The sequence below is a fragment of the Chelonia mydas genome, chromosome 4, assembly GCF_015237465.2.
Source record: "Chelonia mydas isolate rCheMyd1 chromosome 4, rCheMyd1.pri.v2, whole genome shotgun sequence".
Lineage (NCBI taxonomy): Eukaryota > Metazoa > Chordata > Testudines > Cheloniidae > Chelonia > Chelonia mydas.
In genome coordinates, this window is record NC_057852.1 from 85,280,334 (window position 1) to 85,303,137 (window position 22,804).

The 22,804-nt window shown below is 39.9% G+C and overlaps 1 protein-coding gene across 8 annotated transcripts in view; it reads right to left on the reverse strand.

Moving 5' to 3' along the window:
- Positions 1 to 22,804, reverse strand: part of MICU3 (mitochondrial calcium uptake family member 3) — a 146,147-nt gene that overhangs the window by 9,438 nt on the left and 113,905 nt on the right. For all 8 annotated transcript variants that reach the window (XM_043546167.1, XM_043546170.1, XM_043546169.1 and 5 more), the window contains 3 exons: positions 20,409 to 20,580; positions 10,997 to 11,105; positions 6,584 to 6,741 (listed from right to left, as the gene is read on the reverse strand). In XM_043546167.1, the coding sequence (XP_043402102.1) occupies positions 6,584 to 6,741; positions 10,997 to 11,105; positions 20,409 to 20,580 (439 nt within the window). The remainder of the gene's footprint in view (positions 1 to 6,583; positions 6,742 to 10,996; positions 11,106 to 20,408; positions 20,581 to 22,804) is intronic.

A 22,804-nucleotide genomic window follows, 5' to 3' on the forward strand; every position in this document is an offset into this window, starting at 1 on the left:
GCTTTATTCAGGCTTAATGTGGCCACAGAACACTTTGTGCTAAAATACTTACTACTAATTGTAATAACCATAAGCTTCTTTCAGGCAAAACATCCCCAATAAAACAGACTTTTTAAACAATCTCAATTATTAGGAAATATTGCTCTAACAACTAATCAAAAGAACAGAATATTATTTTTCCTTTCAAGGCAGCACTCAAAGTGAAGAGGATTTTTTACTTTTATTAATCATCATTACTATGTCAAAACAGTCACATGACATGTCAATTCAAAAGGTACAATTTCAGGGTCTCTAAAATGTAGCAAATTGAAGCTTACTTGGCCATTATGAAAAACTACAGTAAAAACTGCAGGGTTTTATAACTAACGTGAGAAGCTAGCATACAGGAGGGTCTCTGATTGTAGGGAATCATCTATAATTGCAATAATAATTGTATTATTTACATTATACAAAAAAGAAATGCCATCTAGAAAAGCCACACTCCAGACAGATGCCTGCTGTTATTTAGTTTCTATTACTTTTTCTTACTAGATATTTTTAACTAATAACAAAGACTGATGCGACTTATGAGGGTGTATGGATGTATGGTATTTCACATTAAAATATTAAAACACTGCATCTGGAATATAAATTGAAATTTGATCTTCATTAAGTTTGACCAGCCAAATACTTCTCTGCAGATATAAAATATTGTATCAGCAGAAGCTATTAGTCTTCTTTTATCCATAAAAGCTAACAAACAGAATGTTAGTAACCATTAGGAAAGGGATCCACAATATGATAGAAAATATCGTAATGCCACTATATAAATCCATGTATGCCCACACCTTGAATTCTGGCTGCAGTTCTGGTTAGCCCATCTCAAAAAAGGTGTATTGGAATTGGAAAAAGTACAGAGAAATTTATGGAGGGGATGGTATGATGGGATCTTTGACTATTAGAGGTAAATATGCCCAATGCCCTGTGATGGGACACTAGATAGGGTGGGATCTGAGTTACTACAGAGAATTCTTTCCTGGGTGTCTGGCTGGTGAGTCTTGCCCACATGCTCAGGTTTAGCTGATCACCATATTTGGGGTCGGGAAGGAATTTTCCTCCAGGGCAGATTGGCAAAGGCCCTGGGAGGGGTGGGGGGAGGGTTTGCCTTCCTCTGCAGCATGGGGCACAGGTCACTTGCTGGAGGATTCTCTGCACCTTGAAGTCTTGAAACCACGAGTTGAGGACTTCAATAGCTCAGACATAGGTCAGAGGTTTGTTACAGCAGTGAGTGGGTGAGATTCTGTGGCTGGTGTTGTGCAGGAGGTCAGACTAGATGATCATAATGGTCCCTTAAAGTCTTAAAGTCTATGAAAAGGGCAACTAAAATGATTAGGGGTATGGAACAATTTCCATATGAGGAGGGATAAAAAAGACTGGGACTGTTCAGTTTAGAAAAGAGATGACTAAGGGGGAATATCTTAAGAGGTCTATAAAATCATGAATGGCATGGAGAAAGTGAATAGGGAAGTGTTATTTACCCCTTCACATAACACAAGAACCAAGGGAGGTCACCCAGTGAAATGAATAGGCAGGTTTAAAACAAACAAAAGGAAGTACTTGTTCACACAATGCACAGTCAAACTGTCAAACTCCTTGCCAGGAGCTTATATGAAAGACAGAAGTATAACTGGATTAAAAAAAGAATTACATATGTTCATGGAGGATAGGTCCATCAGTGGCTCTTAGCCAAGCTGTTCATGGACACAACCCTATGGTCTGGGGATGACAGCGGATGGATCACTTGATAATTGCCCTGTTCTGTTCATTTACTTTGGTGCATCTAGTTCCGGCCACTGTCAGAAGAGAGGATACTGGGCTAGAGGGCTATTAGTCTCACCCAGTATGTCCTTTCTTATATTATGTTCTTAGCAAATGGAATTTGCAAAACTTGCTATGGACTTAACACATCATTATATTTATTAAGAAACCACTTCACTGAATCTTAGGACTGGAAGGTCTTCTAGAATCGAGAGGTCTTCTAGTCCAGTCCCCAGAACTCAAGGCAGGATTAAGCATTACCTAGACCATCCCTGACAGGTGTTTGTTTAATCTGGTCTTCAAAATGTACAATGATGGAGATTTCACAACGTCCCTAGGCAATTTATTCCTGTGCTTGAACACCCTGAAAGTTAGGAAGTTTTTCCTAATGTTCAATTTAAACCTACCTTGCTGCATTTTAAGTCCATTGCTTCTTGCCCTAGCCTCAGACATTAAGGAGAACAATTTTTCTCCCTCCTCCTGGTAACAACATTTTACATACTTGAAAACTGTTATCATGTTCCCCCTCAGTCTTCCCTTCTTCAAACTAAACAAACCCAGTTTTTTCAATCTGCCCTCACAGATCATGTTTTCTAGACTTTTAATCATTTTTGTTGCTCTTCTCTGGACTTTCCCCAATTTGTCCACATCTTTCCTGAAATGTAGCCCCCAGAACTTGACACAATAATCAGTTGAGGCCTAATCAGAGTGGAATAGAGCGGAAGAATTACTTCTTGTGTTTTGCTTACAACACTCCTGCTAATGCAGAATGATACTCGCTTTTTTCTGCAACACTGTTACACTGTTGACTCATATTTAGATTGTGATCCACTATGACCCCAGATCCTTTTCTGCAGTACTCCTTCCTAGGCAGTTGTTTCCTATTTTGTATGTGTGTAACTGATTGTTCATTCCTAAGTGGAGTACAATGCACTTGTCCTTATTGAATTTCACCCTACCATTTATCCAGTTTGTCTAGATCATTTTGAATTTTAATCCTATCCTCCAAAGCACTAGCAACCCCTCCCAGCTTGGTATCGTCTGGAAACTTTATAAGTGTACTGTCTATGCCATTATCAAAATCACTGATGAAGATATTGAACAGAACCAGACCCAGAACTGATCCCTACGGGATCCCACTTGATATGCCCTTCCAGCTTGACTGTGAGCCACTGATAACGACTCTCTGGGAATGGTTTTCCAACCAGTTATGCACCCACCTTATAGTAGCTCCATCTAGGTTGTATTTCCCTAGTTTGTTTATGAGAAGATCAAACAAGACAGTATCAAAAGCCTTACTAAAGTCAAGATATACCACACCTACCACTTCCCCCCATCCACACGCCTTGTTAGCCTGTCAAAGAAAGCTATTAGGTTGGTTTGACATGATTTGTTCTTGACAAATCCATGCTGACTAGGTTCCATCTTCTAGGTTTCTTCAAATTGATTGCTTAATTATTTGCCCCTTTATCTTTCTGGGTACTGATTGGTCTGTAATTCCCCGGGTTGTCCTTATTCCCTTTTTATAGATGGGCACTATGTTTGCCCTTTTCCCATCCTCTGGAATCTGTCCTATATTCCATGACTTTTCAAAGATAATTGCTAATGACTCAGCTATCTCCTTAGTCAGCTTCTTGAGTATTCTAGAATGTATTTCATCAGGCTCTGGTGACTTGAAGACATCTAACTTGTCTAAGTAATTTTAACTTGTTCTTTCCCTATGTTAGCCTCTGATCTTGCTTAATTTTCACGGGCATTCATTAAGTTAGATGTCCAATTGCTACTAAACTTTTTGGTGAAAATTGAAACATGAAAGTCATTTAGCACTTCTACCAGTTCCATATTTTCTGTTATTGTCCCCCCCCGTACACACTGAATTAACAGACCTACCCTATCCTTGGTCTTCCTCTTGCTTCTAATGTATTTGTAGAATGTTTTCTTGTTACCCTTTATGTCTCTAGCTAATTTAAACTCATTTTGTGCCTTGACCTTTCTAATTTTGTCACCACTTGCTTGCGTTGTTTGTTTATATTCATCCTTTGTAATTTGATTTAGTTTCCACTTTTTGTAGGACTCTTGAGTTTCAGAGCATTGAACATGTCCTGGTTAAGCCAGGGTGGTCTCTTGCCATACTTTCTATCTTTCCTACGCAGTGGGATAGTTTGCTCTTGTGCTCTTAATAATGTCTCTTTGAAAATCTTCCAGCTCTCTTGAACTGTAGGTCTTACCTACCAACTCCCTGAGTTTGCTACAGTCTGACTTCCTGAAATCTATTATCTTAATTGTGCTGTTTTCCCTCCTACCATCCCTTAGCTTTGTTACTTATATGTTAATTTCAGTTTAGCATGAGACGACTGCTTCAGCACACTATAAATGTGACTATAATCATGGTTAAAGAGTTACACTGTACTTGCTTTGCCAATAATAAATACTGTATAATTCTGCAAGGTCAAATTAGTTGGAAAGAAATTATCCTGGCTACAGAGGCGATATCTGCACCCTTCTGCAGCTTGAAAGATCATAGATACTTCCTGCCAATTTGGGCACTTAAGAAGCAGTAAGGCACTACATGCTATGCCCTTTTTCCTTTACATTCTGTAACTCAGTAATGTTTGTTTGTGTTTTATTAGACTTTATTAAAAAAAAAAAAGAGAGAGTTTTGCAAGAGGTTTACAACAGACACCATTATTTACCCATGGTGGATGCTGACATGTTTTCTGTATTATTTCTGAAACCTTGCTAAAAACAGATACTCGCACCATGAAGTTTATTTCTGAGTGTGTCCTAGAGTTTTACTTTCCCAGGGAAATAATATATTTTTAGGAATCATATGACAAGGCAATGGGTAGTTATAACCATTGTAAGAAAAATAAATAAATAAAATGAAAAAATAAAAGTGACTATATCATTGTTGTCAGTGTAGTATGGGACCAAATTTTGATACCCTTACACACAGTGAGTAGCACCTGATTCCTAGAGTAGTTCTATTGAAACCAATGGGATCACTTGTGGAGTAAGGTGCCACTCAGCCTGAGTAAAGATATCACAATCTAGCCTAGTGTGTGCAGTACACTCCCTATTTTGTGAACCAAGAGTTTTTCAAGTTGCCTATAAGGAAAGCATGGTATATGGAAAGCAAAATAGTGTCTGACGAAGATGACTTTAAAGCTTATATTTGATTTCTGTCCTGCTTTTTAATAATGTTAAAAAGAAGCATACATATACTCCATATTCACAACAATTATTTAGTAACTACTCTATGCACTGCTTAAGTTAACATATATGACACATTTACAATTAGTTAACATAGTTAATCATGCAGTTAAACATCTTCTAATGGTTATAAAACAACTATACTTCCACACTATCAGGAAAAAAAATTATGGTTTGAGCATCAGCAGGAAATACATATGTGTCACCGCTTCTAAAGGAATGTCATCAACATGTTTTCTTCATGGGGCAAAATACAACAAAGAAAGCCAAGTCACCTACGAGATTCAACATCACCTTCTACACAAGACCTAACATTAATTAGTCAATTTAGAAATCTATTCTACTTTAAAAGTGAGTAATACAGTGGGTAAAACAGTATGAAAAAACAAAACCAAATTTCAATTTAACAAGTACTGTACTCTCTTTATATGTGAGTTTAAAGCTTGTATCTAAATGGTTATATTGTCAGTTTGAAAAGAGCATATTACATTTTAAAACTAAATTTAAATAAATAATTTGTGATATTGCTGTATAAAAACAGTAAGAAAAACATGTGACTTCATATGGTCATAAAATGATGCATTAATTTTTCTAACTGCTCCATTTAAAAATAAATTCTAAAATTATTTCTAAATCCCAAATCAACTCATAAGTCTAGCAAAATAGCTATGCAATCACATAAACACCACTATGCAATGATGTTCAGGTGTAGGTCCCAATTGTCCAATGTTATTTAAAAATTCTCCTTTAAACTTTGACACTCCCAAAATTTTCTTCCTTTGCTGGTGGAGTGGGAAGAGAGTACAGAGCAGTAAGTTTTAAGCTCTAAAGTCAATTTACAGGCTCATTTTCTTCAACAGCTTTTAGCAAATGATTTCCTATTCTTTACCAATCTTCCTGTGTTGTAATGTTGACTTTAAATCTTCTAGATACAGACCTATATTATCAAAAAGGAGATCTGGGCCACAATAACCTTGTTTATACAAAAACAAACAAACGAACAAAAAACTCCAAGCCCCACAGCTGCTGCTGAAAAGAGAGTCTTAACAACTGGTGATGAACACAGAAATATAGTTTGGTCCATGGCTACACCTGCAGCTAATCATGCTCAGCATGATTTCACTAATAGTTAACTTCACTAATTAAAACCTTGATCAACTGTATCTGTTGCAGACACCCATGGTCAGTAACTGCCTTTGCACAGATACACAAGGCCTGAGGTGGAAGGGACCTTCCTCCTTTCTCCCCTGACAATGGTCCAGGCACAAACACAGTACCCGTTAAAACCTCCATCCCTAAGCCACTCCACACCAGCCAGGAGAAACAGCAGCGTGTACAGGAGAGCACTCTGCACTTCCGAGGTGGTCCTGTACTGTAAAGGCACAGCCTGATCCCCTATCTATGGTTCTCCCAGAATAACAAACTTCTACAAATCAGGAAGAGATTCATCTTCCAGACTGTTTCCTAAGTCTTTCAAAATATAAAGATTTAATTAGCTGTTAGTTCACAGGCTACTTTCACTACTTTGGCAATACTGAGTCAATTAAAATAAAGGTAATATTAACATTCTTACCCTGAACCCTCGATTCAATCTGTCCTTCATAATGCCAATAAATTCTTTATAACTCAGCTGGTCATCTCTGTCAACATCAAAGATCTTGAAGACTGTGTTCACCAAATGTGCTGAAAGCTTCAGGCCTGTAGCTACATACACAGCACGCTTGAATTCATCTATGTAAACAATACATCAAAAGAAAAAAGTAAAACACAGAAGTCATATTAGGTGTTTTAATTTCTGGATATATCATAAAAGCTTACATGATGTGATATATCCTCTTCAGCATAAACTTTCCTAGTGAACTATATGTAATGAAATGCAAAAATGATGTTATTGCTAAGTTATGTTTGCACATTTAAGCAGTCAAAAGTAAGGATATGTGCAAATTACAGTTGAATTTCTTAGCTCTGCCATACTGTCTTTAGTTACATGATTACAGATGATTTTATATATACTTGACTATCGAAAGTTGTATAGGAAAAAAAATAGTCTCAGATTCTTCATTGGTGAAAATTGGTACAGATTAATTGAAATCCATTAATTTACACCAGCAGAGAATTTAGTTCATAGATTGCAATTTGCAAAATATATTATATTGTGTGTAATCACATAATTGGAAAGTGTATCATAACAGAGATCTGATGCACTATATTATGCTTGTATTATATATAAGGCACCGTAGATTTAGGTGGCACTTCCCCTCCAAGTTCTTTCTTTGATCCACTGTCCAAAGACAAAAGCCCCATTGGTACACGTTAGGTGGTGTACCAAGTTTGGAGATGAAAGATTGAGCCTGATCAGAAGCAGATACTTCTGAGTATATTTAGAAGCAATTTTTCAGTTGCTCATAACTTTATGATCAAATCAACTGTTCAAGTTTATGAAACATGCACCCCCTCACTAAGGGCTTTTTATGAGCCATTGCGTGCATCCCCCTCCCCATATCTTTGGGCAGAAGCCAAACATGGAAAACTGTATCCCATAGGCACTATGAGAAGGAACTGAGACACATGAGGTAACTGTTTGACAGTTAAGGAGTACTTGTGGCACCTTAGAGACTAACAAATTTATTTGAGCATAAGCTTTCGTGAGCTATAGCTCACTTCATCGGATGCATTCAGTGGAAAATACAGTGGGGAGATTTATATACATAGAGAACATGAAACAATGGGTGTTACCATACACACTGTAACGAGAGTGATCACTTAAGGTGAGCTATTACCAGCAGGAGAACAGGGCGGGGGAAAAAACTTTTTATAGTGATAATCAAGGTGGGCCATTTCCAGCAGTTGACAATTAATTCCAATTCAGCAGTCTCTCGTTGGAGTCTGTTTTTGAAGTCCCTAATCACATCAGCCACACTATCAGAGGCTCGTTCATCTGCACATCTACCAATGTGATATATGCCATCATGTGCCAGCAATGCCCCTCTGCCATGTACATTGGTCAAATTGGACAGTCTCTACGTAAAAGAATAAATGGACACAAATCAGACGTCAAGAATTATAACATTCAAAAACCAGTCGGAGAACACTTCAATCTCTCTGGTCACTTGATTACAGACCTAAAAGTGGCAATTCTTCAACAAAAAAACTTCAAAAACAGACTCCAACGAGAGACTGCTGAATTGGAATTAATTTGCAAACTGGATACAATTAATTTAGGCTTGAATAGAGACTGGGAGTGGATGGGTCATTACACAAAGTAAAACTATATCCCCTAGTTTATTCCCCCTCACCCCACACTGTTCCTCAGACATTCTTGTCAACTGCTGGAAATGGCCCACCTTGATTATCACTACAAAAAGTTTTTTCCCCCACCCTGCTCTCCTGCTGGTAATAGCTCACCTTAAGTGATCACTCTCGTTACAGTGTGTATGGTAATACCCGTTGTTTCATGTTCTCTATGTATATAAATCTCCGCACTGTATTTTCCACTGAATGCCTCCGATGAAGTGAGCTGTAGCTCACGAAAGCTTATGCTCAAACAAATTTGCTAGTCTCTAAGGTGCCACAAGTACTCCTTGTCTTTTTGCGAATACAGACTAACACGGCTGCTACTCTGAAACCTGTTTGAAAGTTGTAAGTATTGCAAATACAAGGCCAAATCTACACTTATGTATGTATTTCCTTTAACAAATGAAATGAGATTATAAAGATTATTTGGGGACAATATTAATGGAGGGCAGGTATAGAGGGGAGTTAATAAATCTGTAAAATTGGGGGTCCTACCCTATTACTGGAGAATCGCTAATATAGTACCTATTTTTAAGAAAGGGGAAAAAAGCGAACCAGGAAACTATAAGCCCATTAGTTTGACCTCAACTGTATACAAGGGCCTGGAACAAATTTTGAAAGAGAAAGTAGTTAAGGATATAGAAGCAAAAGGTAACTGGAATAAAATACCAGGTTTTATAAAAGGTAGATCATACTAGACCAATCTGAGCTCTTTCTTTGGGAAGATAATTGATTTTTTAGACAAAAGAAATGCAGTATATCTAATCTACTTGGATTTCAATAAGGCATCTGATGCAGTTTCACATGGGAAATTATTAAACTGGCAAAGATGTAGATTAATATGAGAACTGAAAGGTGGATAAGGAACTGATGAAAGGGGAGACTCCAGCAGGACATGCTTAAAGGTGAACTGTCAGGCTGGAGGGAGGTCACTAGTGGAGTTTGTCAGGGATCGGTGTTGGGACCAATCTTATTTAACATTTTCATTCATGACCTTGGCACAGAAAGTTGGAGTGTACTAATAAAATTCGTGGATGACACAAAGTTGAGAGGTACTGCCAGTATGGAGGAGAACTAGAATATTATACAAGAGCTGGATGACCTTGAAAGCTGGAGTAATAGAAATGGGATGAAATTTAATAGTGCGAAGTGCAAGGTTCACATACTTAGGGACTAAAAACAAGCATTTTTGATAATATGCTGGGGACGTATCAGTTGGAAGTGACAGAGGAGGAGAAAGACCTGGATGTATTGATTGATCACAGGATGACTGTGAGCTGCCATTATGATGAAGCTGTGAAAAATGTTAATGCAATCCTAGGATGCATCAGGTGAGGTATTTCCAGTAGAGATGGGAAGTGTTATTGCCATTATACAAGGCACTAGTGAGACCTCTGAAACACTGCGTGATGTTCTGGCCTCCTATGTTTAAGAAAGATGAATTCAAATTGGAACAGGTGCAGAGAAGGACTACTAGGATGATCAGAGGAATGGAAAACCTACTAATGAGAGGAGATACAAGGAGCTTGGCTTATTTAGCCAAACCAAACAAAGGCTGAAGGGAGATATGATTGCTCTCTATAAATACATCAAAGGGTAAATCCCAGGGAGGGAGAGGAGTTATTTAAATTAAGTGCCAATGTTGACACAAGTACAAATGGATATAAGCTGGCCATCAACAAGCTGAGGCTTGAAATTAGATGAAGGTTTGTAACCATCAGAGAAGTGAAGTTCTGAAACAATGGGAGTCTTCCAGTGGGAGCAGTGGGGGCAAAAAACCTAACTGGCTTCAAGACTGACCTTGAAAAATTTATGGAGGAGTTGGTATGATGAGATTGCCTACATTGGCATGCGGTCCATCTATAACTGCTAATAGCAAATATCCCCAATGGTCATAGATAGGGCAATAGATGGGAGAGAATTCTCTGTAGTAGAGCCCTCCCCAGGTGTCTGTCTGGTGGGTCTTGCCAACATGCTCAGGGTCCAACTGATCGCCATATTTGGGGTCAGGAAGGAATTTTCCCACAGGTCAGACTGGTAGAGACCCTGGGGTTTTTCTGCCTTCCTCTGAAGCGTCGGGCACAGGTCACTTGCTGGTTTAAAGCAGAGTACATGGTGAATTCTCTGTAACTGGAAGTCTTTAAATCATGATTTGAGGATTTCAGTAAGTCAGACAGAGATTATGGATCTATTACAAGAGGTAGTTGGTGAAGTTATGTGGCCTATGATGTGCAGGAGATCAGAGCAGATGGTCACGATGGTCTCTTCTGGCCTCAAAGTCTATGAGTCTATGAGTTGTATGTATAATATCTTCTAAAATTACAACAGATCTCTAGGCACATGAATAAAACATGAATTAGCAAAATAAGGAAATAATTAGTATTAATCAAATTCAGCTAAATATTTTTCAATTTTTGAAGGAAAAAGAATGATTAAATTAGTTTGCACTGATGGCATCTGTTTAAATGACAATGTTCACCGAAAGTGGTGAAAAAGACAGCACTATCTTCTGATAAACAGCAGATGTATTTTTATTTTCAAATATCAAGTAAACTCTCAGTGATACAGTTATATCCTATTTTCCTAGTAATATCCAGTTATGATGAAAAATTGTTAGGACAAGAGCAGGACTGCAAGTTGCACAAAAGATCTGTTTTTAATCACTTACTAACAAAAAAGTAATAATTCTCACCTTGTCCTATGGAACGATTTGCAAAATTATACATTTGCATTGCAATTGCAAAATCTTCTAGGTTGTTCAAAAACTGGAAAAATGATCTGAACTCATCAAATGTGATACCCTATTGAATAAAAGAACCATATTTACATTAGTACTGTTAGAATAATCAATAGAAATGACAAGTGAATAAACACGTTAGAAGATTGCATATGGCTATTTCATTTAGGAACATATCCGACATCCACTACAATAAATGAGAATTTTGCAGCAGACGTCAATGAGAGCAAGACTTGTCCCGACATGAGTTCCTACAGATATAGCACTTTTGCATGTTTGTCACAACTACAGGAAGTTAATTTTCACTGAAAAAAGATTAACTTACAGTTAGGTTGTTTCACTGATTAACATAACCCTTAAACTAAGAAAATTATTATGATAAAGTAACCATTATCGTACTTTGATATAAATATTGTAATATCTTCACAGTTTAATATATACATCATGAATATAGATATATAAACAGAATGCAGTATTATTGTAGTCATGTTGGATATTAACCCAGGATATTAGAGATACAAGGTGAATGAGGTAATATATTGGACCAACTTCTGTTGGTGAGAGTGACAAGCGTTTGAGCTTACACAGAGCTCTTCTTCAGGTAAATAGTTACAGATACACTGAATGAGTTCATAAGTACATGTTCTGAATCTGAGTTAAGTTCTTTCCTGTGAATTTTTACATATTCACATTTGTAGATACTTGAGCTTTCTTCAGCTGATGCTCCCAAGCTTATACTGGAGGGGCTCCTTCTGCTTTGCAATACAAGTTCTGAGTGATAGCCAGGATTTGAGCATTGATTAATCTGCTGGGTGTGCAGTTTTTAAATGAGCACCAATGATTTTTCTTTTTCTTTTTTACTGGCTCTTCTGCTCCCTCTCTAGTTTTGGTTCCAAATCTATAGCCCTGATCACTAACTTCAAACCCCAGGCCCACTCCACAAGAGATCTCAACTACTTGCTGCGTGTATTGACTCCCCTGATCTCAGCTTTTATGGAAGATTAAATCAGAACCAGTACTCCAGCCTCATGCTCACTGACCTTTCAGATGCCTTCACCACTGTTGATCATGCTCTTCTCCTTGAGGTCTTGTCCTCTCTTCACTTCCATGATTGTCCTCTCCTAGTTCTCCTTCTACCTCTCTAATCACTCCTTCAGTGTGTCCTTTGGAGAATTTTCCTCATCTGCCCTCCAGCTTTCTCTAGGGGCTCCACAGGATTCTGTCCTTGCTCCCCTTCTCTTCTCCGTCTACACCTTATCACTGGGTAATCTCAACTGCAAATACAAATTCTACTACCATCTCCATGCTGATGATTCACAGATGTACCTCTTTACTCCGGACCTGTGTGTCTGTGCAAACTAAAATCTTGGCCTGTTTCTCTAACATCTGTTCATGGATGTCTAGCTGTCAGTTCAAGCTCAATATGTCTAAAACAGATTTCTTAATCTTCCCTCCAAAACCCTCCCTGTTACCTCCTCTCTCAATCACTGTGGAAAAACCATTATCCTACCTGTCATTCAGGCCTGTAACTCTGTTTGACTCAGACCTCCCTCTAGGTCTTCAAATCCAGTCCATGTCTAATCTTGCAAGTTCTTTCTGCATCACATCTCTACAATACAGCCTTTCCTATCCATCCACACAGCTAAAACTTATCCACGCTTGCGTGATCTTGCATCTTGATTACTGCAACATCCTTTTCTCTAGCCTCAACAAACAATCTTTTCCCACTCATTTCCATTCAGAATACTGAGACCATTTTCCTAGCCCATCACTTTGACTATGTTACTCCTCTCTTTGCATCCCTTCACTGGCTCAACCTTCTCTACTGCATCAAATGTAACTTTCTTGTCTTCACTTTCAAGGCCCTTATCCCCATACTATCCTATAAACTTTCATTTAATATTGAGGGGTCAGCTTCCACCTTCAGTCAGCCCATGATACCAGCCTCCATCACACACGTTTTAAATTTTCAAACAAGCACCTTCTTGCTTTATCCCATGCTGTTCCTTCCCATACACATCTGCAAAGCTCTCTCATTATCTTCCTCTAAAATGCTCCTTAGCCGTGATGCCTACAAAACACTTGATGCCTGCTATGCCACTGCCTATCATGCTGAGCAATATTGTCACCCCGCTTTCCTTGTATAGGAACTCCTCACTTAACGTCATCCTGGTTAATGTTGTTTCGTTGTTACATTGCTGACAATTAGGGAACAGGCTCATTTAAAGTTGTGCAGTGCTCCCTTCTAACGTCATTTGGCAGCCGCCTGCTTTGTCCACTGCTTGCAGGAAGAGCAGCCCATTGCAGCTAGCTGGTGGGGGCTTGGAACCAGGGTGGACCGGCAGCCCCCCTATCAGCTCCCCGCTCCCCTAAGTTCCCTGTGCAGCAGCTGCTCAGCAGGCTGTCAATTGCCGTAGTTCAGCTGTCCCTCCCCCTACTGCCATGTGCTGCTCCTGCCCTCTGCCTTGGAGCTGCTCCTGGAGACTCCTGCTTGCTGTGTGGGGGGCAGGGGAAGATGAGGGGGGCTAATGTCAGGGTGTTGCCCTCCCCCCTGCTCCTGCACTCTGTTTACCCCATCTTCCATAGAGCAGGGGGGACACACTGACGGAGGGAGCTGCTACCTTAGGCAGCAGCTGGGTTGGGTCTCAGCTTGCTGATCTAATTAACAAGGCACGGTACTTCTGACCCCACTCTTCATACTTAAAGGGGAAATGTGCATCTCTAGCTCTCAAACACACACAGGGTGTGTGTCTCTGTCTGTCCTCCCATCTCCACCTCAACCAAGCTTCACAATCATCATCACTGTGTACCAGTATTAAATTGTTTGTTTAAAACTTGTGCTCTGTGTGTGTGTGTGTGTGTAATATAGTCTTTTGTCTGGTGAAAAAAATTTCCCTGGAACCTAACCCCCTCATTTACATTAAGTCTTATGGAGAAACTGGATTCGCTTAACATCGTTTTGCTTAAAGTCACATTTTTCAGGAACATAACTACAACGTTAAGTGAGGAGTTCCTGTACTCCCCTGTTTATCCATCTATGTCCATCTGTTTCTAGTCTTATACTTAAATTGTAAGCTCTGTGAGGCAAGGATCATCTTTTTGTTCTGTGTTTGTATAGTGCCTGGCACAATAGGGTCCTGGTCCATAACTATGGCTCCTAAATGCCATGGTAATACAAATAATAATAATTTGAGATGTCTTATAGGCAAGTCAAAGAGAGGAAAGGCCAGGGGAGCTGGGAAATGGTGTCAGTGGATGTTTTGTATATATTTCTTCTATTTGTATTTATAGAAGGATCAGGTTAACATGTCCTAGAAATACCTGAAAACAGTTTGACTTTATGAAAATCATCATATTTGCAACAATAGAGCTCACTCTGGCAGACCTTAGCAGGCCCACAAATAATAGAAAGTGCCTACCTACTTAGCTTAGCTTCTGGTGCAAGCCTTCATCTCTCTCTCACCCTCCTCTGGTTCCTTCTCTACAGATGGAGAGGGCATTTGAAACTGAAGGGGATGGAGTGTGAAACATCTCATTAGCATGTCACAATGACCCTTCCTAAGAATAATGTCTTGGCTTTTGCCTAGCCAGGGGGAGGGATAGCTCAGTGGTTTGAGCATTATTAACCCCAGGGTTTTGAGTTCAATCCTTGAGGGGGGCATTTAGGGATCTAAGCCAAAAATTGGGAATTGGTCCTGCTTTGAGCAGGGTGTTGGAGTAGATGACCTCCTGAGGGTCCCTTCCTACCCTGATATTCTATGATGTAAATTATCATGTTGGATGGGTTCAGGACATCTACATATATGTGGGTGATTTTATCCAGAGTGGGCAACCGTTTTACTTCCCCAGTTCTATTCATGTTTTAGATTTACCTGGGAAAGCAGTTTATATCATCCTCAGGCCTTTACCAGCCCATTCTTGCAACACATTAAGCACAGGCGGTCCCTCGCACATGTAAGCAATCCTAGTGAAACTGGCATTGGAATCAGGAAACTAGGTGCTATTCCTGGTTCTCTCTCAGACTTCCTGTGTACCTCCTGGACGAGTCACAAACTCGTAGCGTATTAGTTTTCAGCATGACTGTGGTCAGGCTAAATTCATTAAACATGCATACAGTACACTTTGTATTCAGATAGCCCCGTCCATCCAGATTCTCAAAGGATAATATTAATGTTGATGGTGAGATAAGAGGTCAAATCTCACTCCCTGGCCCTCGTCAGGAATAAAGTAGCGAACCATTTAACAAACCAAAATCACAATGACAGGGTTGACAAAGGAGAAAGTGTTTTGACTTCTTTCCTAATTTTCTTACCCACAACAAATGAACAAAGTCATCCACACATCCACTGTGGCCAAAGCTCATAAAAAGACAAATCTGTACATCCCAAAACAATGGAGGATAAATTGCTGAGCTGAACCCTCTCTCCAACCACAGCTGTACATGACTGTTACACATGTTATGAGAACTGCTCAGAACTGCAATGATTTCTCTGACTCCTATAAATTTCCCAACTTGTGGCTGCAGAGCTGCATTTTGCTTTTTTATTTTGGCTGCAGCAGTAGTCCAACCATTCCGCTGAATGGCTCAGTCTCACGAGGCAATATCATCTGAAAGTCACTGAGGTTTAAACACCCAAAGAGATCACAGAGGCTTTCAGATGGATTAAGCCACAATAGTAAAATGCAATAAAATTACAATCTGGCTACTGTGCAACCTCACTGAGAATTATTTTTCAGGTCTTCTGCTATACTGAAGTTGGATTTTGTTTGGTTTTAAATGAAAGAAAAGATAATTGTATTTGTCAAGTCAAATCATGAATTAAAATATCACTGAACTTTGCATAACATGCTTCTAAGTTACTAGTAGCTAGAATTAATTATAAATATGTACAATTATGATAGATTTGATCTTCACTGCAACTAAAATTGCCCATGAGTGGACTGAGAACATTTGAAGTTTATGCTGATTTAGAAACTCTGGAATTTCTCATGAAGTTCTGGCTAAAATTGTGGAGCCTGGAACTGATTTGCTATAGCGAGCTCAAACTAGTGGAGGTGAACGACTAACCTGCCCTTCCCATATTGCTAAATGGGAGGGATCCCTGTCTAAATGAGGATGTCCTGGTATGGAAAAGGTTAAGAGAACCATTGGTCTATGCACAGTACATTTTGCAGCTTCAACCTTCTGAGCTGCCATGAAAACTGTTGCCTTGTAGGAGTTGATATTCAGGGTAAAGTGGTTTATGTGATTTGACTGAAGAAGGCACTCACCATCATCCCAGTGTACTCCCCACAACCTTGAATGTAGAGGGATGTTATCTGGCCATTGGGAATAAAAGGAGTTGTGGCCAAAGAGGGGGAAAGAGGGGAGGGGATGAAAAGTATCACCTGAGTCAGAAGCAGACGAAAAGGACTCAGGTGACCCTCTGGACCATGCACATTTGAGGGAGGGAGGGTATTTATATTCTGTTCTCTCTTGGCAAAGCCCTCTTTCATGTCATAGCAGCAGCACCTACCCTCCCATCTATGGGATCAGAGTAGTACCAGGTATTATGGTCCGCTGTGGACATTGCTCTAGTCACCTTTTTTGGAGCTGGGAAGGAATTTTCCCCTCACTGACAGACTGGCCAAGGTGGGGTGGATTTTCTCATCTTTCCCACAGCAGGTCAGGGACCTGGCAGGGTAGGTAAGGAGGTATGGTTCAAGCTGTCACAACTTAACAGGTGACGGGTGCCCAGTGCAAGTATTCATTCTGTAGGAGGTCTGGTTCTCTGAAAACTCCATTTCCAAATCCAGTTTAAGGGAAGGCATCCACAAGGAAGCTGAGAAAGGGGTTCCTACATGTGGCACAGATGGGAGACAACCCCTTTTCCCCAGTCCCTTAACCTGCTTATGAAGGGAAGGTCCCGGCAATGGGCTGGGAACAGGGAGGGCTAACAACAGATCTCCCCAAATGTAAGTGGAAATGATTAAGGAAGGAATGATGACATGCACTGTGAGAGTTATTACTGGGTAGTTCCCAGATGAGTTAATACAGTTGTGGCGTATTTAAACTGCTTCTCTCACATTTTGTCATTCTCCCTGTGTGGCCAGGATCATGTAAAGTGCATGTACTCCACAATTTTTGCATTAATGCCGATAAAAATAAATAGTGTGATCTCTGCACAATATAACTTTCACTGAAATCAACTGCAGTTCCAGATGCTCAGTATCTCTCAAGAGCAGGCCCACAATATTTGCTACAACAGCTCACCTTAAAGCTGGAAGAGGGGAAAGAGAAAGAGAGAGAGAGAGAAAGGAAAAAATTAAACTAAACTAAAAAAAGGGAGGGGTCCTGGACATACAGAGTTGGATATCTTTTTCCGTTTCTAAAATAATTTTTTTGTAAAACTGACCATCTATAAAAGAGTAATAATCTAATTCTGCATATATTTTGACATGTGAAATGATGTAAATGGATTTCCCAGGTTCCTATTTAGTTTCCAGGTAAAAGTGAAGGCAAACATTTTCAATTCACTGGGCAGATTGTATTTTTAGCAAACAAAGTGGATTGTGACATGAATGTGGCACTTAAAAAGACGAACTTCCTTTAACTGCTGCTATTTGTAGTGTAATTAAAATGCCAGTCTAAATGACTCAGTATTTGGCACCTAGTTAGCAAAAGTAGAACATCTTGTGAGCAGGCAGCATGCCAGCCAAATGTGTCAACATGAGTGCAGTCAGCCAAAAGATCATCACATTGTCTTATGGGCTTCTGCATATAGAAAGTCACAAAAAGACTAACCGTGTGAATATAGCAGCGTAACAGTCTGGAGTCATTTCTTTGAGTTCTTCGTTTTGCTTTACTGTTGGAGAATTTTATAATAATCAAACATTCTGTTTTTGCAATAGTGAAGACCTAATATTATAATGCTAAATAAGACATCAGTCATAAAGGTTAAAATTTTTTAAAGGACCTAATGACTTAGATGCCTAAGGCCCATTTTCAAAAGTCTGCAGAATATCTGTGAGCCCTATTCTAAGGAGTTACTTTAGCTACAGTCACGAGTGCATATTTTCAGAATCACTAGTATGTAACTGTAGAAAACTGAGATGTAGCCCAGCATATTGCTTTTAGAATTATGGGAATTATATGAAGGGACAGGGAAGACCTAGAACTAACATGTGCGTAAGTTCTCATTTGGATGATAGAGTTTACTAGCCAGAAAAGAAAACTTATCGGGGACATGTGGGCTGACAAGGTAGTTTCCCAGGCTCATGGTTCTGTTACAGAGCACAGCCAAGAGAAGGAAGGGAACCTACTGAGTTAAAGACTTTTCCCACCCAAATCTGACATTCGAGAAGTGAGATACTGAACTTCAAAGAGTATTTCTTATGTATAAATCAATACAAATACAGATCTTTTCTTTTAAACTAAACTGTCACCTTATACAGTTATATACATGTGTATCTCTATATCCATGATTGTGTGCCATTATTTTCCACTACCTTTGTGCTATATATATTATTGCGGCTATTAAAAATAAAATAAAGAATTTTAACAACAAACTTCTGTTTTTCCAAACAAGTCTTCACCCATATACATAAGGTTTGACTTCAACAACAAAATACATCTGGCTGCCACACAGCAGAAAAAACAATAACATACTGAAGCAAAATTCATTTCTATTGCATTGCAAAGGCTTTCAAATAGTGACTCATATTTAGAACTGGGCCCACACAGGACTAGTTTGTACCCCGAGAAAGGGGCAGTGAGTAGCTGCATTGCCCTAGAAGCAGACCAGAGAATAAACTGTTTCTTGGAAAGTAAGAATTTCTTCTCTGCTCCCCCTTGATCTAGGGAGTGAATTTCTTCACCCCTTTTTATCAAGCAGATTGCTCCTCCTGTGTCATGTACCAAGTCAGCTACTCTGGCTGGCAAGTGGGTGAGTGTGCAGAGCAAGGGCTCCTCATGCTTTCCACCCCAGGGAATAAGAGTGAGAGTGGGAAGAGTAACAGGTGAGTAACCTTACTTCCTTGTACAGCTGAGTAAGGGTTGTGACATCTCACACAGAGCAATTGCTGTGTCTCCAATAAACTATAATAACATTCATTTTTGTGTGCTTACCTGTTATAAATATAACTTGTTTTACATTCAGCATTTTGTTTTAATTTTAATTTTTTAAATGTCCTAGCTATTTTATGATATTTTAATGGTTTGTTTTTTCAGACTAACAAATTAAGGTAATTCCCAAAGCATACTTACTGCTTTTAGTTCCACAAGCGGAACTGTCAATACTATCAAAATGTGTAGCCATTTTAAACAAAGTCAGACTGTTTGCAAGGACATATTAACCTGATCCTTCTATAAACACAAGTAGAAGAAATATATCCAAAACATCCCATGCTCTAAGGGGTACTTGTAACACAAGCTCTATTGATTTGCACTGATGCATTCAGCTACCACTAGATTTTTCTATTGCTCAGGTACACTACTGACAACACATTTGTTGCTAAATAATGAAGGATTAACTACCTAATGTTCTTTATTGTTCTTAGTTCACAAATTCTTTGAAAATATCTCTTCAGCCACTGATAAGAAACACTCACTCATCAATGGCTATCTACAAATGACCCACTATTAAGACTATTATAGAACTAGATAAAGAGTGTCAATATTGTTTTGGAAAAGGTGATATTCAGATGGTAGCAGAGAGAAAAAGTCAGAAAAAATGTGATTTTTCACTAAAGCTGAAAATCCTCAATATTAGGAAATTTCATTTCCTTACAGCACTAGCATATTGTTGTTTAAACTGAAGGTTTAACATAGTCTTAAGCCACTGTCTTTAAACACCTCGAAAATAATTACTGGATAATTCCCCTGTCATGGTTCCTTGTTATTTAACTCTACACATTTAACAAATTAAATACTGTGTCATTCAGTATGGATTTTGTAAAACAGAAGACGCAAAGTAGATCATCAAAGATACTTAAGGTGAAATCTTGGTGCCACTGAAGTCAATGACAAAACTCCCATTGACTTCAATGGAACTAGGCCCTGGTCTACACTGTGGGGGTTGACCAAAGATATGCAACTTCAGCTACGCGAATAGCATAGCTGAAGTTGGTGTATCTTAGGTTGACTTACCTGGCAGTGAGGTCGGCGGTGCGTTGACCACTTCCGCCTCTTGCAAGCTGGAGTTCCGGAGTCGACGGGGAGTGCATTCAGGGATCGATTTATCGCATCTAGATGAGACGCAATAAATCATTCCCGATAGATCGATCACTACCCGCCGATCCGGTGGGTAGTGAAGTCCTGCCCTAGGATTCATCCTTAGGATTTTGAGGTTTTATCTGCTGCGCATCACTGTAGTATCTGAGCACCTACCTTTTCTTCAGGGATCCTGCAACGTACATTTTCCAGGTAACTTGATGTATTTTCCACATTTGTATATCTCAGAAGAATATGAGCAAAGTCTTCCTCACTGATGGTGTTCATCCCATTAGAATAGGAAAGGAATTCTATTTCTAGAACTTCGGTTTGTAGGTTATCCATAAATCTAAAGCACAAATATAATACATATGGAACAAAAAGTACTCTGCACTTCTACAACTCCTTTCATCCAAAGATCTCAAAGCACTTCACAAACTCAGTAATTAAACCTAACAAAACCCCTTTTTAGGCAGATAAGGGATAACCATATAAAAAGTAAGCACCGGTAGTACTGGTGAAGAAGCAGAAGCCAAACTTTCCACTTGTTTGAATCTGGCAGAAACATATTTTTTTTCTTAATTTGATCAATGGTGCGATTTTTTGTGGCACAACTATACTTAGTAATGTTCTTTTAAGTGCCACCATTAGAATCAGTTTTCACCTACACTCATAATAGGTAATACAGTAATTATGGTACCTGTTGCAACAATTTGGGGAGTCTGTCTGTACAATTTATTAATTCCCTCTGAGACTGTGAACTCTGAGTATGTATCTTTACCAGACTACAGGCTCCACTCGGAATATGGAGTTCTTCACCACCTTCATTGTTGTCCTGCTATCTCCATGTTGGACTGAAATTCCAACAAGGTAGTGGTACAGGGTTGACAACAGAAGGCTGTTAAATCTGGATGGTCAGCCACTAAAATTTAATTGCTCCAGAGAAAAAACTGGATCCCTACCAGGAGAAATAGTTTATCAGGGGAGAGGTCACCAAACAATGAAGTCACCCAGCAAGGGTCTTGGATCAACTGTGGAGGCTGATTCAGGAGTCACCTGACAGAAGGACTGGCAAGTTATAACAGGCGGGACTTAATCTATTTGCTCTCTCTCTCTCTGGCCATTTTTCACCATCTTAAAGATGTGGTAAACTGCTGTAAGGAGCTGATGAGGCAGGAGGAGTGGGGACCCTGCTTCTCTGAACACAGATGGTCCCCCAAGGAAAGGGTGAGCTAGAGTGAGAGGAAATGAGTGTAAGTTTTATTATTTCTTGCCTGATTAAATAAAGAACATTAATGTGTTAGAACGTGCGCAAAGTCTGCCTGTCTGTGTTATATGCTATACTTACTCCATGTTTCCAGAGAGAATTAAACTGTAACCCTGAAGGCTCACACCCTTGGTGGGATTCTGGAGCCCATGTGTGTCAGGCATAGGCGCTGACTTCTGTTTTTGCTGGTGGGTGCCTTCGGCCTTCCGGTTTCACTGTGCGCCATGTACATGCTCTTGCCACCTACTGGTGCCTTGTGGGTGCTGAGCACCCCTCTTTTTTTTTTTTGGTGGGTGTTTGAGCTCTGCAGCCCACATGGAGTCAGTGCCTATGCCATGTGTTTAAGCTACTGGAGTATTTTGGGGGTCAGTACTGCACCTGGGCTCCTAGGCAGGTGGACTGAAGGTCTCTATTTCCATCAAACAGTTACAGACAGAGTCAATGTTCAGGAAATGTACCAGAGACACCAAGAGAAGCAACAGTCCTTCAGCGTGCTAAGACCCAGGGAAGCTTAAAATATCCAGGTATCCAGATGGTTGGATTCCCTCACAGCAATCTAGTTCCTGAGAGGTCATAAGGGGGCAGGCAACTGGATCTGTGAAAACCTGCATGGTATCTTTTGGCAATTTTTTACTTTTAAATGATAACCACTGTATGTCCCTACCAGAAGAGATAATTGTGAAGACAAAATCTCTGACCCAAAGAGGTTACGATCTAAACAGAAAATGTAACAAGCAGGAACAGGGGAAGGGGAAAAAAAACTTAAGGGCTGCATCTCCTGCAGCCCAGTACAGCCGAGTACACGAGTACACAGGAGTGGGCATTAATTCAGTACTGGGTAGGGGCAAGAATACCACCTGCTGCAGTGGTTCTCAAAGCCCCTAGCGGGCTGGATTGGTTTGTTTTTCCTGCCGCGTCCGCAGGTTTGGTGATTGTGGCTCCCACTGGCCGCAGTTCACCGCTCCAGGCCAATGGGGGCTGCGGGAAGTGGCACGGGCCAAGGGATGTGCTGGCTGCCCTTCCGCAGCCCCCATTGGCCTGGAGTGGCGAACTGTGGCCAGTGGGAGCCGCGATCGGTCGAACCTGCGGCCGCGGCAGATAAACAAACCGGTCCGGCGCACCAAAGGCTTTCCCTGAACAAGCGGCGGACTGGCTTTGAGAACCACTGACCTACTGGACCACAAACACTACTTTCTATAGTGCAGCATTTCTTTGAGTCAACATACATAACTAATGACCTCCTCTAATTGATTAGCTTACAGAATCTGATGATAATGGAGGAATGTTTATTTGGCCTTTATTAAAA